The sequence below is a fragment of the Diachasmimorpha longicaudata genome, chromosome 7 (assembly GCF_034640455.1).
Source record: "Diachasmimorpha longicaudata isolate KC_UGA_2023 chromosome 7, iyDiaLong2, whole genome shotgun sequence".
NCBI lineage: Eukaryota > Metazoa > Arthropoda > Insecta > Hymenoptera > Braconidae > Diachasmimorpha > Diachasmimorpha longicaudata.
Genome location: NC_087231.1, coordinates 3,427,191 through 3,443,237, shown reverse-complemented (window position 1 = coordinate 3,443,237; position 16,047 = coordinate 3,427,191). Strand labels below are relative to the sequence as shown.

Here is a 16,047-nt window from a genome sequence, read left to right as displayed (position 1 = left end):
ATCGAGATAACCGATATGCGTGAAGAAGTCTTCGCCGAAGTCCTCTTCTTCATCTACACGGGTCGCCTGAGGGCAGTGGATGGCATGTGGGATGAACTTTTTTACGCTGCACGGAAGTACAAGCTGCAGCAAATGATACATCTACTGGCGGGCAATATATTATCGGCTCTGAGTCCTGAAAATGTAATCGAGAGATTGCTAGTCGTTCAGAACCAGCAGCTCAAAGGAATCAAGATCACTCTGATCAAGTTCATCAGGAAAAAATTGGTGGCGGTGGTAGAGACCGAGCAGTACAAAAAGTTCATTCAGAGTAAATGCCCTTTAGCTCTAGAGCTTTTAAAATATATATTGATTGGATAAAATATTAAACAACATACGCCAATTTAAAAAAATTGTTTAACTTCGACAAAAAACAATTGTTTATTTATTTTTTCAATAAAAATTATTGTCCCACGATTTTCCACAAAACTGTAATAAAATCCCTTCAATAAAACGATTTTCAATTAGAGGAAATTATTTATTTGTTCATTCATTCAACCGTCCTAATAAAATTTGTACTCCACTTCCAAATGATAAATATTCGCAAGGAGAAAGGGGACCACAATTTTCAATAAAATTTCTCTCTAGATCATATATTTACAATTCTGTTATCAATATAGGTAACAATTCATACCTCAACAACTCCAACGAATTCCATCCCTCCTAGAAGATCAGAGATATTATGGTCTCTGTTCCTCTCCCAAGGTTACACGTTCGATTCCATAAATCTTTGTTTGCATATTTCTTACGTATTTTTTGTTTTTAAAAAAATACATTTTACAATATGTTCAGCCACGTTCATTTACTTATGACCTTCCAGAACTCACAATCAGCTGAGCCGTTGAAAATGGATACGGACGAGAACACATCCTCCCCCAAACCCCCGCCTATAGCTTCTCTGATGCTGATTAGGGTTTTCTCATTCTATGCCAATTTATCGAATTGATAGACTTTGATTCAGTGTCTATCAATGTCTATCACATCATTCCGGATTGGAAAATGCATAAAAAAAAAATTAAGTCTATCAAATTATTTTTATTGTCAATCACTGTCTATCATTCATTTATCAATGGATTGCTATGACCAGAATAATAAATTTTCAATAATCACGGGCTAACTTTTTAGAGCTCCCCACAGGAAACCTCCCCTTCCATTTCTGCTCTGTCACACCAGCTGGCGCCACTAAACCTTGAATAATAATAATATCATCCACGTGCTCGTCTCTAGCACCGGGGAGCATTGACCGTCCCTCGGATTCTCTCCATAGTACTTATTCATTAAATTTCCCCCTTTTGTGTTGTGTTGTGAAGGATTCTAAATTTTAGTTGGAGATAAATCTATCATCGATTGGATTTCCCTCAAGTTTTTTCTGCTTAAAAATTTATGGATTATCATGGATCCATTGCAAAGTGCGGGATGCAACTCCGGAGGGTAAAAATATCGAAAATTTAATGAACTATTTCTATGATGAGTTAAAGTGCATTTTATTTTCGATTTGGAATTCCTCATTTATAAATTTTCGAGGCTGAATCGATTCAGCATGTGGCAATATAGCATCTGGCTGGTGATTGCAATTGTGTTTACAAATGTTGTGGAGAGTATTTCTGCAAATTCTGATGGAAAATTAATGCTAAATAAAATGGACAGTTTGCGAACATTACGACTTCCAGAACGTAGGAACAACACTGATAAGATGAGCTACGCAGCACAACAGAAATCACAACGGGGATCTTTTAATGAAATTGAGAGGATAAGCGAAAGAAGTAAGTTTTGAATAATTCAATTTCATATTCAATTTTTTCCCACCATCAGTGCACAGAGTTGGACGGGAACATTATAAACAAATGGTTGTCGTTTTAAAACAACCATTCGTTTTATTTACATAAATGTATTTATATATTTATCTCATGTATTTATCTATAAATGTATGTATTTATCTAGTTGTTTAGTAGTGAAAATCAGAGAATTTTTTGAAGGTCATCGATAAGTGTTTGAGGATGTTCAAGTTCTTACAGAAAATACAGAAAAAATCCCGTAAAACAACAAAATATAATATAAATACAACAGGTGTAAGATTCAAAGAAAATTTTATTTCTTATTAAATACCTCGTCTGTTTGTTTATTTGTATCCTTATTTTGTTGTACCTTTGGGTCGTTACTTGTTCGAAGAATTTTTGTTCGAAGTTCTTTTGATTTTTTTAATAGAACTACTTTTTTCTGTAGTTTCCAATTTCCATATTCATGACCCATATTTTTCATGTTTTTTGCGAAGAATGCAGGGAATATCAATATGAGCTCTCTCAACAGAAACCCCTCGATACAACGGATGAAGACCTCGCTGAAGAATTCCAGAATTCGATGTTGATTGCTCCTAGAATTTCTGGTGGACAGGAAACTGAGGAAAGAGAATTTCCTCATGTGGTAGCGCTGGGATGGTTCGAGAAACATTTGAACTTTTTTCATCGCTGTGGGGGCAGCTTAATCTCAGAAAAATGGATTTTGACCGCTGCACATTGCGCTGACAATTTTTTGTAAGACCTTTTTGCAATGATCCTATTTAAAAACTTTCGAGAATAAATAAGTTGAACATAGCTGAATATTTATCTACAAAAATTGGCAGAAAAACGAGCTCACTAGCAAATTCCATTTTGATTAGTTTTACCAATGTCGTTAATTTTATAGATTAATGTCAGTTGACCTTACCATATACATATATGTCATTGTCTAGGAATAAACATGGAGTAGCACGACTGGGAATAACAAGCTTAAGTGCAATCACATCGGGTGTAATCATTGGAGTGGTTGAAATCATTCGACATCCCCAATATAAACACCCGGAATTATACGGCGATATCGCTTTGATGAAACTCGCAAGAGCTGTGGTAGTTTCTGATGCCATTAGACCAGCATGTTTGCATTCAAAACTGGATGATGTACCAAAAATGGCATGGGCAACTGGATGGGGATCCTCAGAATTTGGTAATTAAACATTATTCATATATTTTAATTAATGTTATTTGACTCGTGTCATTACAGGGAGAGAAAATTTTGACAATTTTTATAGTGTGATTTCGATAAAAATTACTGTGATGCCTTAAAATCTCGGCGCAAACTGCAGGTTTGAGGAAAATTTCTATATCGGCCTCGTAAAAATTCATAGTCTAATGAGCGACGAGAAGATAAATATTAAAGAACTAATGCAGCATAATGAGTTAATGAAGAAATGCTATGCAGTGCCGTAAAAAATGAATTGACACACACAATAAAACAGACTGATCTACATATGAATTTTGCAAGGATATCAATCTATTTTTCATTAAAACTCAAATAAAAAATGACTGACCTTCAAATTTTATACTGTTGTTTCGTAAATTTTACAAAATCACATATCATTAATTATAAAATATAACAAAATTGATATTGACAAGAATTTTCATCTGTGAGTAAAACACATTCCAGTATTCTATCATTCTGCCCCTCGATTCTCGTACCCGCACAGTAATCGTTCTACACATTTTCTTTCCCCTCCCGCTCTTCTCCTAATCCTCACATTCGTCAAAAAAGTTCTATCGCACTTGTTGCGTAATATACTGTTATTTTTATAATTTATTACACTTTTATATTGCAGGTGACGTGCAAATGCATGATACTTTGCGCAAAACAAAGTTAGAGATAGTTGACACTCTGCTCTGCGCACTTGGATACAAACGAACTATTGCAATTCCACATGGAATTGCACCGAGTATGATATGCGCTGGTGATCCCCACGGTGGATGGACGAGAGACACGTGTAATGGTGATTCCGGAGGGCCACTTCAAATATTCAACGTTGAAAGTGGTATGCATGTAATCGTTGGGATTACAAGCTTTGGAAAACTGTGCGGAACGCCTCACTTTCCAGGAATTTACACACGTGTTGCCTATTATCTCCAGTGGATTGAATCGATTGTGTGGCCAGCGACGTCTTCCTTGGATGACAATTACAAGCGTTCTCATTAATATAGATTTTAATACTTTTGTACATAAAGTAGTGCTTCGAGTAGGATATTTTTTCCCTTAAATATTTCAAGGGCTCTTTCTCTTCTCCGTTTTCTTGTACAATCGCCAACTCTTATCAGACTTTTCATAATGATTTTTATGGTATGTTTTACTAAAGTTGAAATTTTCAATTGATTCTGTTGGTGTTACTGCGTTAGAATTTTTATTTTTCGTGAATTCTAAATTGATCTCATAATATATTAAGTATTTTAAGTTGTGTTGTGAATGAGTACTGATAAATTCGCATGTACAGGGTACCTTATCAATGGGTGATTATATTTGAAAAAATATATTACTTATCTGATCGATACTTGTACACTTGAATAGTCTAGAATAGTCATGCAATCAATAATGAGAATTGGATTAAGGTGCAATGAAAACAATCGAATTTTTCATTATTGTGATAGTGCACAAAAGTCAAAATCTAAGATACTATGACGATAATCAGATATGAAATCTTTCTATTACTTAATCAGTAATAATAGGTGAATATTATCGGATACTCAGTCAATCAGTTATGAACTTTATCTCACTAAAGAAATAAATATAGTATGGTTATGATGTATGTAAAGGAAACTGCTAAAAGTGCCATCATCGACGTTAATCTTTGGGTATTATTGTGTTTTCTCTATTGTATCAAAGTTCTTTTTACTATTTAATTCGTCTATTTGTGGCTGTTAGAGCACCTTAAGCTCGTATATGAACATTAAAAAAAAATAAAAAGAAATAGGTAATCATAGGTCTTTATGTTGCATTACCCATTCGTATACTAACATTTGTTTACAAGATAATTGTAATTTTTTTGTGAGAAAAATTCCGCACATTAGAGCCGTCCCCCTTTCCATTCCCATGGAAATTCCTTAATTATTATTTATCTCATTAACCAGCGGATTTACCAAATTATGTCGAGAGAGCTTTCTTGTTGCAATGGAATATTTGTTATGAAGTTAAGTTTGAAACGCAGATATAGTTTCTCGAAATTTTCACATTAGGGCAATGGGAAACCCTCGTCAGTTATCGAGGCCCTTGGGGTCAATGGTCACTCACTAGAAACCCTGTAGCAACTCTAGAAGTTAGGTAGTAGGAGCCAGATCTTCAACAAGAATACATCAGTATTCGGTTAGTAACCACCGGGTAGTCAACGATTATACGTCAGGATGCAGTCAATCTTTGCAGAGAAATGAGCTAGTAATCAGTCAGGAATCAGCGAGAATCGGTCACTGCATCATATGAAGTTCATTATCGTATAAGGTCACCATCTTCGGTTGATGTTCAGTTATTTTCATCGAATTTTTGTCTAAAAAATTGTAAAGGGATAAATCCCACCAGTAATTTATCGGTTTAAAAAAATGTCCTCTATTACTCGGTTACATGTATTCAATTATAACGCAATTACCTAAATCGGGGGGACAACAGCCTTCTCGAGTTACTGTAGCAGATAGTCTTTGGGGATCTATTAATTAAATTCTAGGCTGACTCCACCAAATCAAGAACTGAAATTATTTTCCAATGAATGATTCATATGGTGCAGTTACCCCCAAAAAAATAATTAGTTCGACTTTTCTATACCAAAAACTATTCCTACAAAATAATTATAACTTCTAAAGTTTCGTCTGCACCTCTTCCTGAACCCAGAAATTTCCAAAATTCTGACGAATTGCAATTGAGAATTCCAGTTGAAACTATATATATATCCTTGAAGAAATTGCGTAGAAAAATTGAGTTCATTGAACAGAAAATGATTTCTAAAAAAATTTTTGCACTTTCCCACTTTCTAAAATTTTTTCTACCTTTACCCTGTCATTCGTCATGGAAATTCGGCTACAAAATTTTTGAATTTTATTTGTGTGCGCGGGTTCTCAGAATAGAGACCCAACAAAACATCAAGCCAATTAAACATGAGAAGCGGAGACAGAAGTAGAATCGGGAAAAACAACTTGTGTCTTTCTACTTATGTCATTATAGATATATTCTGCACATGAAAGGTCGAAAATAAACCGGACGGAGTTCAATCAGCGTTCAAGTCTGGTGGCAAAATCCATGTGAAATTTCTACGATCAAAATACTGCATCATTGCGAATTTTCTTCGATTAGTGGTGTCTTCACAGTGTCTGGTAAATTATAAATAGAGTAAATCGCCATAAGACGTTTGTTCTGTGATTATTATGGACTAAGGAAAATGGGAATGAATAAAGGTGGCTGGAAATTTGATGAACAAGAGAAAGGTACGTGGTAATTCTTGTGTATTTCTTCATTGTCAGTTTGTTAAATCTCTGACGATCTAAATTTATCCACATGAAAACGAAATATTTTAGAACGTCTCTTCGCGTTGGTTAAGTATCTCACCGCTCTTCTTAGCAATCAAATGATTCAGTCCACAGATCTTCCTAATTTATGCTGATTATTTATTATTATTATTTATTTCCTTGATGTTACAAAAGTAACATCATCATCGTGGTTTTTTCTTTGTTTCACATCCTCTCCAGCCTCTAATTTATGCTGATTATATTCTGTATAAAATGCAAATTAACATATTTCTCTATCTACATTCTGTGATCAAGAGATATTTCATAGTATTTTCTCGCCTCAAATTTTATAAAATTTTTTTTATTCTACATTTCTTCGGTCTCCATCAAGAAAATTGAATTTATCAATTTTCGTCTACGAAAATTCTGGAGAAAATACATAAATACAATACGTTGTATAAAAAAATGGAATTCTATTATTTTTTACTGCGGAATATTATCTATTGAATACTTCAATCGTATTGATTAAATAAAATAACATTTGATAGTATTGTTTTTATACCGATCATGAGACAATAATCCCACGCGCCGAAAACCATTTTTTTCACGAGTTACCAACAAAAGTGTTCATCAGAATTCAGTTTCGAATTCCGTTTCAAGTTGCTCTTCGATTCGCATGACTGAGAAGCACTTTTCCCTTAAGTATTTAATCAAAGTTACTGAGACAATTTTTTGAAGTGTCATCTGAGGTTCGTGATTTTTTTTCAAATAAATTTCGAATATGTGGGTTTTATATCAAATTCTGAGATTGGGTTATTTTTAAGATAAATTTAAATACGTTTACGTTATTAAGAAGGGTTGATATGCAAATTATATCATTTTTCAGTCTTAATAACGTTTATTCATGTTAATTAGATTCATGATTGTACGAAAATACGTCGAATGGGTGCCTTAAATTTGAGGCTTTCACGACTATGATCGATAACATTATCATTAGTTTCCACATAGATACAAAAATAGAAGACAAACTCAAAAAAAAAATACGAGGGAAAACGTTTCTTTCAATTTATTCATCAAAATTTTTGTTTTAATTAAAGATGAAAATTCGTAATTGTTCAATATTATATGGAAGCTGCATTTGTAATTATTAACTAAATGTTTAATCGTACTCAATTCGTAATTGACTCCCTTTCGTATTTAAAAAATTCTTTGTCGAGTTGGTTCTCGAGTCGGTCCCACGGTACCGCAGGGGAAGGGAATGCTTAAAGGCATTGAGAGAGGCAGGCAGGAGTCGATGTACAACAAAGAAGGCATTTGTAACATCAGAAGAAATAACGCATATAAAAACCGGCTAAATTACTCTATCACAACAGTCTGCGCCCTATGAATTATACGGACGATTATCAACATTATTAAATATCACGTCGACAATTCGCATTTAACGAAGTAAGCTCAATTATCTTCTTAAAGGTTGGTTTCATCAGCATTAAACGATTTTCCCATCAACCCTAGGAACACAATTTTGGGCTCAAAGTGCCCGCAATGTAGAAACAATAGAATTGAAGCATTAATCACTCTATGTCAAAGCTCCAGTTTAAGAAAAAAATGTATCTTTCAGCTCTCTACATCGACATTGACGCAGATGATGCAACAAGGGAAGACGAAGTATACGGTGCTTGGGATCAAGTGCCGGACATTATTTTGGAAGAGATATTCTCACATTTAACAACCCGAGAACGTTACTATGCCTCATTGGTCTGTAAAAGCTGGTACAGAGCCTTCAAATTACCAAATGTATGGGCTAAATTCACGTTGGAGGACATGACACTCACCAGAGGAAAATATAATTACTACAGTGGATGGCAGTATGTTCTGGATCACATAAGAACGTCGACATGTCTGAATAAAGTTGGAAGGAATTTTAGATCACTCACTTTTGAACCGATGTATAATTTTTATAATCTTTATGAGTTCATGAATATGATTTCTTGGTACATCGAGAACCAACACTCGAATGATCCATCGTTGGCTGGGGTTGGTACTCAAATTCGGCATTTGAAATTTACATTTCCTTGCAATATGGCTAATAGCAACGATCCAGAGCAAATTAAAATATTTGGAACTGGGGGAAAGCTCCTGGAAGCTGTTAAGAGACTTGCACAGAACCTGAAGTGTCTAAGATACTTAGAATTCATTGATTTGATGCTGGATAGCCGGGAAGCTTTGTATTTTTTGGATGAAATTTGTACCAATTGTACGGAAACACTGAGAAAATTGGTACTCATCAATGCTACCAAGTTTCATTGTCCTCTCTTGCATGTTGGAGTTTTCATCAATTTACAGGTGAGTTTTATAGGTCATTGGAGCAATGGTAAATAGAGAAAGATAAGATAAGGATTCAAAAACTAAATAGTTCTTTCCATTTTCACTCAGATAATAGAAATATTCATTTCTTGCCATTTTTGGATATAGCGTCTGAAGAGACACAAATGAAGAAGTTGAAGTTGAATGAAGAAGCGAATTTTTTGGTCGACTGTATTAAATCGTTGAACCCAAACAATGCAATAGAAAATATCGAAGGAAGTTTACTTTTAGATGTTTTTTATTCTTTTCAACTATTTTCTATGGAATTTTTGTGACTTAAATTCTTTCCGTCATGTTTGTTTTCTATTGTTCTCATATACAAAATTAAATTTTTAGCAATGCAAAAAGTTTAACCGAATGGGAATTATTATTCTTGTGAAAGTATTTGCTCGAAGGATAATTGAATTTTTACCAATGATGGTGATTAGGAAGTTATGGCCACTTTCAAGACTTTTTTCGAATTGACATCCGCATTTTCTTTTATTTTATTGGAAATCTTTGATAAAAAATTCAGATTAAGAAAAAATCGTTTTTGAAGTAGTTGAAAATGCACTTTTTTCTCTGTGACAAAATATTTGTAAATAGCAGAATCAAGTTTGAATTAATTTTTCATAACTTCTCAGGTTTTAGTTGTCAGCCCGCAGAATCTGGATGAAGATGTTTTGGAGCTCATTAGCCATACAAAATTGGAACATTTTCATATTTTACAAAACCGCTACAGTCCAGCAGATTCTGTTATCAAATTGGTGAGATAGAATCTATATGTTTATTTAGATATGTTTGATTTATTGAATAAGCGCAAAAAATTCAAGAAAAATCGTGTCCATTTCGGTTAATTCTTATTCAGACAAAATCAGTATCACATTTGAAATAAAAATTGAATTTCACCTGGAAAATTTCTGCAGAAACTTCTACAAGAAAAAAATCTAATAAATTTTCAAATAAAATTGCTTATTAATAATGTACCCAATTCTCAATGCTTCGCTTTCAATTTCATTTGTCTTTTCGATTCTCATTTAGACAAAATCACATTTGAATAAAAATTCAAAATTAAATTATTACATTTCAAATCAAAATTAAAGTTCATCCAGAAAAATGTCTGTAGAAACCTCTAGAAGAAAAAAATCTAATGAATTTTCCAATAAGATTGCCGCACAATTTTGTATTCAATGCACCAAAAAATTTTTCTTCAATTTTATCGCATAATACCGATTATTATTACTAATGAAAAATTGTAATATTTGTATTTCAGCCTAGAAATGAAGCATGGGTGAAGGTCAGGAAGAACAACAAAAAATTACAGGTTCATATTGAAGTCGAAAGTAAAAAGCCAGACATGATTTTACCCCTAGAATTTCCAGAGCACAGTGCAATCCCCTGTCACAGTATCATAATAACAAATGCTGTAATGCAAGTAAGAACGATAAAAAAATTGTTGGAAGAACCATCTGAAAAATTCACTGTTTCAGCTGCCAAAAGAAACGATAATGGCTCACGCAGTCAATTTTCGATCTACGTTGACAACATATGCAATAAAAGGATTATCGAAGTATTACCTATCGAGGAAGTTTGCTGATCGAATGGATACATATCTCGTCCAACTCTGCAGAACTTGTCCGCATATAAGTACACTGGTAGCCAAATTTTTTCTTAACTTTTGGAATTATATTTTTCATTAATTATTACATCGGGTGTCCCATTTGAAAAAAAAACCCCCACCGAAAACGAATCTAATCTTGATAAATCAAATCTCTTTATTATATCATTCTCGTGGATACCCGCCTACAGAGGAATCGAGGGTAATGAGAGGTTTGATAAATTTCCCAAAGAAGCATCATAATATGATGAGATAAATTTTCAGATTCTTTCAAATACAAGAAAGTTGAAGAACAAAATACGATAAAAGAAATTAGATACCAAACAAAAGTAAATCGTAAGGGGGTAGAACATGTTGTAAACTTTTACAAAGAGACTTTCAAGCGATGGTACAAAGGTACTAAGCACCCGAGGGCTTTGTTGTCATGGATAAATAGAGTCAGAGCTAACCATTACTACTAGAAGATCTCTCTACACAGAATCAACATATTTGACGATCCGAGTTGTCCTTGTGGACACGAAACACAAGACATGAACCACATCCTGCACTTTTGCTCCAATCTGAACAATGAGAGATCAATACTCAAGAAAGAATTACAGCGACTTAAAATATCGATTAACACCTTAATTTCTCTCCAGTTAAAATGAACAAACTCAATAGCATTTAGAACTCTCCACAAATTCATTATAAAGATAGGAAATGTATAGTATCTCAACTTCATTACAGTTAAATACCTCGAATAAGTTAAATCATAGGGTAAATAAATCATGTAGATTTAAGTACTTTAAACATTAAAAAAAAATTAAAGAAGAAGATACGGCTTCCATTCAGAAGCAAAACAATTTACCTGAGTGACAGTAGACAATACAAATAGATCTTGAATCTTCAGATAAATTTGTTCTGAAGTTCACTCAAGTTCATCTACTCTGAGAACGTACTATTGAATTATAATACTCATGAAGTGTCCTTTTATTCAGATGATTAGAGACAAGATATCAACAGCAACAATCCTTGGAATAGTATCAGAGGCCAAATCCTTGAAGTATTTGTATGTTCGTCGAAACGTCGTGCTAAAAAAGTTCGATAAGGACTGGTCAATCTACGGCGACTGGTCGAAGCAACACGAAAATTGGATTAAATCAAATTGTCATAGCTATGAAGACACAGAACGAGAAGTATCAAGGATCTTAGGATACAGGTGGCATATGTTGTCTGAAAAAGAATTCATCAATCAAACCATCAATTTGCATTACTAACAACAGGAGAATAACGTGACTCTGTACTTCTTGAATATACTTATTCTGGATTTTTTTATTTCAGTTCAATTATTGTATTTAATTTACAACCATTACGTAATGTAATAAAGTTTATAATTTTCAGTATTCCCACAAAATAAATACCCACGTTTAAAATTCAACAGCTAAGCTATATCTAGTGTAAAACCTTCTGATAAATTGGCTTATCTCATATTTTTTCACGGCGTCGAAACCAGAATTTACAACGATTTTGTCAATGTTATTTTTTATATCATCGCTCGTCATCCCATAAATATTTCACCTGACTGCAAAAAAAGCAATCGATCAAAAAAAATTGAAATAGACAATTTATCCATGAAAATATACATTATATACACTTGAACTATTTTGCGACCAGCGAAAAATATTTTACAATTTTTTTAGTCAAAACCAATAGTTACATCGTGCAATGTATTGTAACATGGTGCTTATTGATAATTAATAAATGGTGTAATGAATGAATATCAGATTTAAATAAAATAATATCAAGGAAAGAGTGATTCAATTATTGTGCCATAGCTGCTGAACGTTTGTCACGATTCTTATTACGTTGAATGGTACGTGCTTTAAATGCAGCAGCATTCATCAAAGTCCTCTCACGTTTAGTTGATTTGTGGGATGACATTGGAACTGCTCGATTACCCAGATGAAATATTTCACGCAGAAGTAAATTTTCAGCCAAATGAATGTTTATACCCGGTCCTAGAAGACGACAGCAAGCGTTGTATTGGATTCTGGAACACCAGCCCTCGAGATAGAGTATTTCTTGAGCGAATCTTATTTGCATTTCCGGTGTTATGTCCTCCTCGATATAACGAAGAATATCTCTGAAGCTAGCCCTCTGCTGTTTCCTGTCCTTTTTAGCCCTATATTTGTTGGAATCCGTTGCCAATTCTTTGAGTACATCTACCAGTTCCAACGCCCAATCCTGCTCATAGTCCTCCGAAAAATCACGTCCCAATTCAAACAGCACAGCCAGTGCTTCGCCAGCTGACATTCTTACGTCAAGATGAGGTGACTCAAGTAATTGTCGTAGGCGGTCGAGTGATGGCATAAAATTATTGGGCTTACTGCTTGCCATAAAATTATAAATATCAGATGGCGTCATCACGGTCAAGAGGAGGGTCCAGGCTGACAGGGCGGCAGCATGAAGGGCGGCAAGGTCTGGAGAAATCGTAGCTATCGCTCCATTTCCCTTCAGATACGACCCAGCAAAAATCCCTGATAGCAGATGGACAATTTCTACAGTATCACTGGCATCATTACCGGAGAAGAATTGATTCATACTCAGGGCCCAGCAGCACTGGAAAAACAGATAATTAATTATTTTTTAAATTAATTGTAACAACAATAGTGCTGGAGATTATTTTTGGAGTAACGAGTTGAATAAAAATAATAGAAAAATGACTTAAAAGTTAACTTAGATGTAACTAAATTTCAATACTTGGAAAAATAAAAATTTGACCAAAAAATCGCCCAATGTTGTTCTAATTTTTTATTAGGATAGGGAAAATGTTTTTTTCAGAAGTTTAGTTTTCTGTATCGATGCAATAGGTTGATATCTGAACTCAAAATTTCACATAAAAAAATAACAAAAACATCAAGATATCGCTGGAAAAAAATGAGGAAAATGTTTGAATGTAAATAGACAGTTGTAGATTAATGATTCATTTATTATGAGCAATATGAGCATGTATTAAGAATTATCCTGATTCCCTTTCTACCTAAGCCAAAATTCTATTCAATGTTTTCGTGTGACGTCACAAGATGTGAAACGCTATATAAATTTTCCGTCGTACGTGTGATAACTGGTTGCCATAGAAAGGACAGTGGAGCTTGATATACAGAGAAATCTGAAATGAAGAATTGGGTAGCAGCTGGATAAGCTCAGTTGGAAGAGCACCAGATTAGGCAACTATTACTCCATTAAAATGTTGTGGGAACATAATAATTAACAGATATCAAACTAAACTCGAGAGCCATTAAAATCGCCAATCTAAAAAAACCTTATTTTTTACGCAAAATTCTTTTATATACCTGTTTTTTGTTTTGTAAATAACTGTAAATAATTGTAAATATTGTATGTACTTTTCAATAAAACATCATTAAAAAAAAAAGAGCACCAGATGTCTCGACAACCAGTTTTTTTCAAGAAATTTTTCTTTTCTCGGTTTCGGGCCTGTCTAATCCAAAATCCTATCAAATAATTTTCTATGACGTCACAACATATGGAACGCTATATAAATTTTCCGTCGTACACGTGAAAAGGGAAAGGAGAGTGACGCAGGAGTGTTTACAGAGAGTAGGAAGTTTCCAATGTGATATTATTTCATGTGATCTTCTGGTGTTATTTTTGGTTCCCGTGATAGTTTAGTGCACGGTATTTTTTATTTGCACTCAATTTTATTGTAGTCTAGAATATTTTGTTTATTCGATCGAACATAAAATATACTTGTTTTCACAACAAAACCGATTTTATGCAATTAAACTTTAAGATCGTCGAAATGCTCCGGATTTGGAGTAAATATTTTTCTTTCTCTACTTGCACTTGACAGATAATCAGTTCAAATGATGAAGAAATGTTTGTCATAAACACGAAACTACTTGTAGACCCAATGGATGTTTTTTTTTATTGAACAGATATTCATTCGCGACCTATCGTGACGTCGATGAATTTGATAATTGAATGTTGTACCGGAACAAGTTATCTGATAATACAAACATTAGATTGCATGTACTGTAAAGTACATAAAACCTAAAAAAGTTTAGAACTCGTATTCTTCCTTTTCAACAGAAAATGTTAAAATAAACTCGATATTTGTGTATCGTAAGACAACTAGTTGAATAAATCATAGGGTTTCTATTTCTTAGAAATTTTTATTTAGTATTGTTAATACATTAATGACAAAAAAGTCATTACTCATTGTCACTGACTATTCCCTACCAAGAGCTGTCATAAGCTCGCTGTCTCCTCGTTGAGTTGACAGCTGGTTCTATTCGAATTTCATAACTTATAGTGTATTTTATCGATTATCAATACCTATAATTTAATTCCAGTTTCGCGACCCTAAAAGTCGCCCTAACAAGGGGCACGTTCTGTGGACAGTGGAAAAACAGTCGCTACACTTCGAATTTTATACTTATCTTGGGTTCTATCAGTATTAGAAATACTGTTATATTGAGAATGCTTGATATGTGTGGACAAAAAATGAATCATCTGTCTACAGCTGTTTTTCAGTCCATCTCAGTATGTTATAGTTTTTAGTAATATGAAATAGACGATAATAGACAATTTTTGAAGGTACAAAAAAAGAGGTCAACTCACCTCAGCTCTGGCTTGGGTAGAGGCAGTGTTATCGTTGGCAATGAATACAAGAGATGACTTGAGGTCTCTACAAACGGCCTCGGCACTTTCGAAGGCCCCAAGTTGTACACACAAGAGTGTGCTCAATCTGGCAGCTGTTGATCTCTCATCACTTCTTCCCTTCTTAAGTCCCCTCTCAATGCAATCGGTGATGGTCATTTTCCTATCGTCCACAAAATCGGGTACATATTTAAGTGCAAATATCTTCTCAACTCCAACAAAACAAGATGTTCTTCCCTTAGCACTTTTCTGTGAAAGCCCATCGATAGCTTCCTTGAGTTTCTCCTCGAAGACTTCTTGCTGGCTGAGCTCATCAATATCATTGTCATTAACATCATCAGCTAGTAAACTCCTGTTGTCTGATTGACCGCTAGTAATACTGGCGGTATCGTTATTACTTGATTCATCGTCAGACGTCACTTCGGTACGTTTACCGTGTGCGTGACCTGAATAATAATAAACAATACGGAATCAGATGTATTCATCATGTGCCTGGGTATTCAACATTGTGCTATGTTGTGCAATAATGGGACCAGAAAAGTATTGACCATGAGACATGAGGATGAGGCCGCGTGGGGGCATACCATGCCCATCAAACGCGCCTCAACATGGTTACCACGTGCCCAGACTGTTCCATTAGAAAGTCCATGAGTGATGATACCATTATTTAGTGTCTCCATATCGAAGCACAATGGTCTTTTGACAAATTGTGAATATTTATGTAACACAGTGTAAAACTTACCCGCCTTGTTACCCTTTCTCCCACCTTTGCCTGGCATTTTGTTTCACTCTATTGCACAACCTTATGTATATTCCTCTCTTTCCTTAATTTTATTATATTTTATTGAACTAAAAATTTTATTCCACGATCAAGAAGGTAAATGTCTTGTATTGTACAATTTTTTTCGTATATTAAATCCACTGCACTGTTTTTGCGATATTTTCGTACGATTTAAACTCATTAGCATGTTGTGGATTTGAGGTTTTAGATTATTTGGATTTTTATTAAAAAGGCATACACCGATCCGAGAAGAGCCAGTAGTTGGCTTTCTCGTAAAAGTGCAACTGACTTCGCAGTCACCGTTCACAAGATTATAGCCTCCT

At 34.2% G+C, this 16,047-nt stretch overlaps 3 protein-coding genes across 6 annotated transcripts; 2 read left to right on the top strand and 1 right to left on the bottom strand.

Annotated features, from left to right (window-relative positions):
- The first annotated feature begins 1,306 nt into the window (after nt 1-1,306).
- LOC135164672 (serine protease snake-like) lies at nt 1,307-4,038 on the top strand. The gene is made up of 4 exons (XM_064125249.1): nt 1,307-1,802; nt 2,312-2,570; nt 2,768-3,018; nt 3,668-4,038. The coding sequence occupies exons 1-4, from the start codon at nt 1,580-1,582 to the stop codon at nt 4,036-4,038; spliced, it is 1,104 nt and encodes a 367-aa protein (XP_063981319.1). The 5' UTR covers nt 1,307-1,579.
- Nucleotides 4,039-4,563: 525 nt separating this feature from the next.
- LOC135164664 (uncharacterized) lies at nt 4,564-12,084 on the top strand. 4 transcript variants are annotated; one of them, XM_064125236.1, is made up of 7 exons: nt 4,564-4,688; nt 6,043-6,302; nt 7,942-8,666; nt 9,311-9,433; nt 9,940-10,101; nt 10,157-10,321; nt 11,262-12,084. In XM_064125236.1, the coding sequence occupies exons 2-7, from the start codon at nt 6,257-6,259 to the stop codon at nt 11,538-11,540; spliced, it is 1,500 nt and encodes a 499-aa protein (XP_063981306.1). In that variant the 5' UTR covers nt 4,564-4,688; nt 6,043-6,256; the 3' UTR covers nt 11,541-12,084. The 4 variants fall into 4 exon arrangements, with proteins under 4 accessions (XP_063981306.1, XP_063981307.1, XP_063981308.1 ...); XM_064125237.1 differs by lacking the exon at nt 4,564-4,688 and having other exon boundaries at nt 5,966-6,302; nt 9,940-9,990; XM_064125235.1 differs by lacking the exon at nt 4,564-4,688 and having other exon boundaries at nt 5,969-6,302.
- Nucleotides 11,568-16,002, bottom strand: LOC135164669 (interferon-related developmental regulator 2). The gene is made up of 3 exons (XM_064125243.1): nt 15,686-16,002; nt 14,905-15,389; nt 11,568-12,882 (listed from the first exon to the last, which is right to left on the bottom strand). Exons 1-3 carry the CDS (start codon nt 15,720-15,722, stop codon nt 12,085-12,087), a joined length of 1,320 nt encoding a protein of 439 aa, XP_063981313.1. The 5' UTR covers nt 15,723-16,002; the 3' UTR covers nt 11,568-12,084.
- Between the last annotated feature and the right edge of the window lie 45 nt (nt 16,003-16,047).

Coding starts and splice junctions, on each gene's coding strand:
- LOC135164672 (XM_064125249.1), top strand. CDS start 1,580: ATGTGGCAATATAGCATCTGGCTGGTGATTGCAATTGTGTTTACAAAT. Junction 1,803..2,311: donor TGAGAGGATAAGCGAAAGAA/GTAAGTTTTGAA, acceptor TTTTTTGCGAAG/AATGCAGGGAATATCAATAT. Junction 2,571..2,767: donor CATTGCGCTGACAATTTTTT/GTAAGACCTTTT, acceptor GTCATTGTCTAG/GAATAAACATGGAGTAGCAC.
- LOC135164664 (XM_064125236.1), top strand. CDS start 6,257: ATGGGAATGAATAAAGGTGGCTGGAAATTTGATGAACAAGAGAAAG. Junction 6,303..7,941: donor ATTTGATGAACAAGAGAAAG/GTACGTGGTAAT, acceptor TGTATCTTTCAG/CTCTCTACATCGACATTGAC. Junction 9,434..9,939: donor CAGATTCTGTTATCAAATTG/GTGAGATAGAAT, acceptor TTTGTATTTCAG/CCTAGAAATGAAGCATGGGT.
- LOC135164669 (XM_064125243.1), bottom strand. CDS start 15,722: ATGCCAGGCAAAGGTGGGAGAAAGGGTAACAAGGCGG. Junction 15,390..15,685: donor GAGAAAGGGTAACAAGGCGG/GTAAGTTTTACA, acceptor ATTATTATTCAG/GTCACGCACACGGTAAACGT. Junction 12,883..14,904: donor CTACCCAAGCCAGAGCTGAG/GTGAGTTGACCT, acceptor CTGTTTTTCCAG/TGCTGCTGGGCCCTGAGTAT.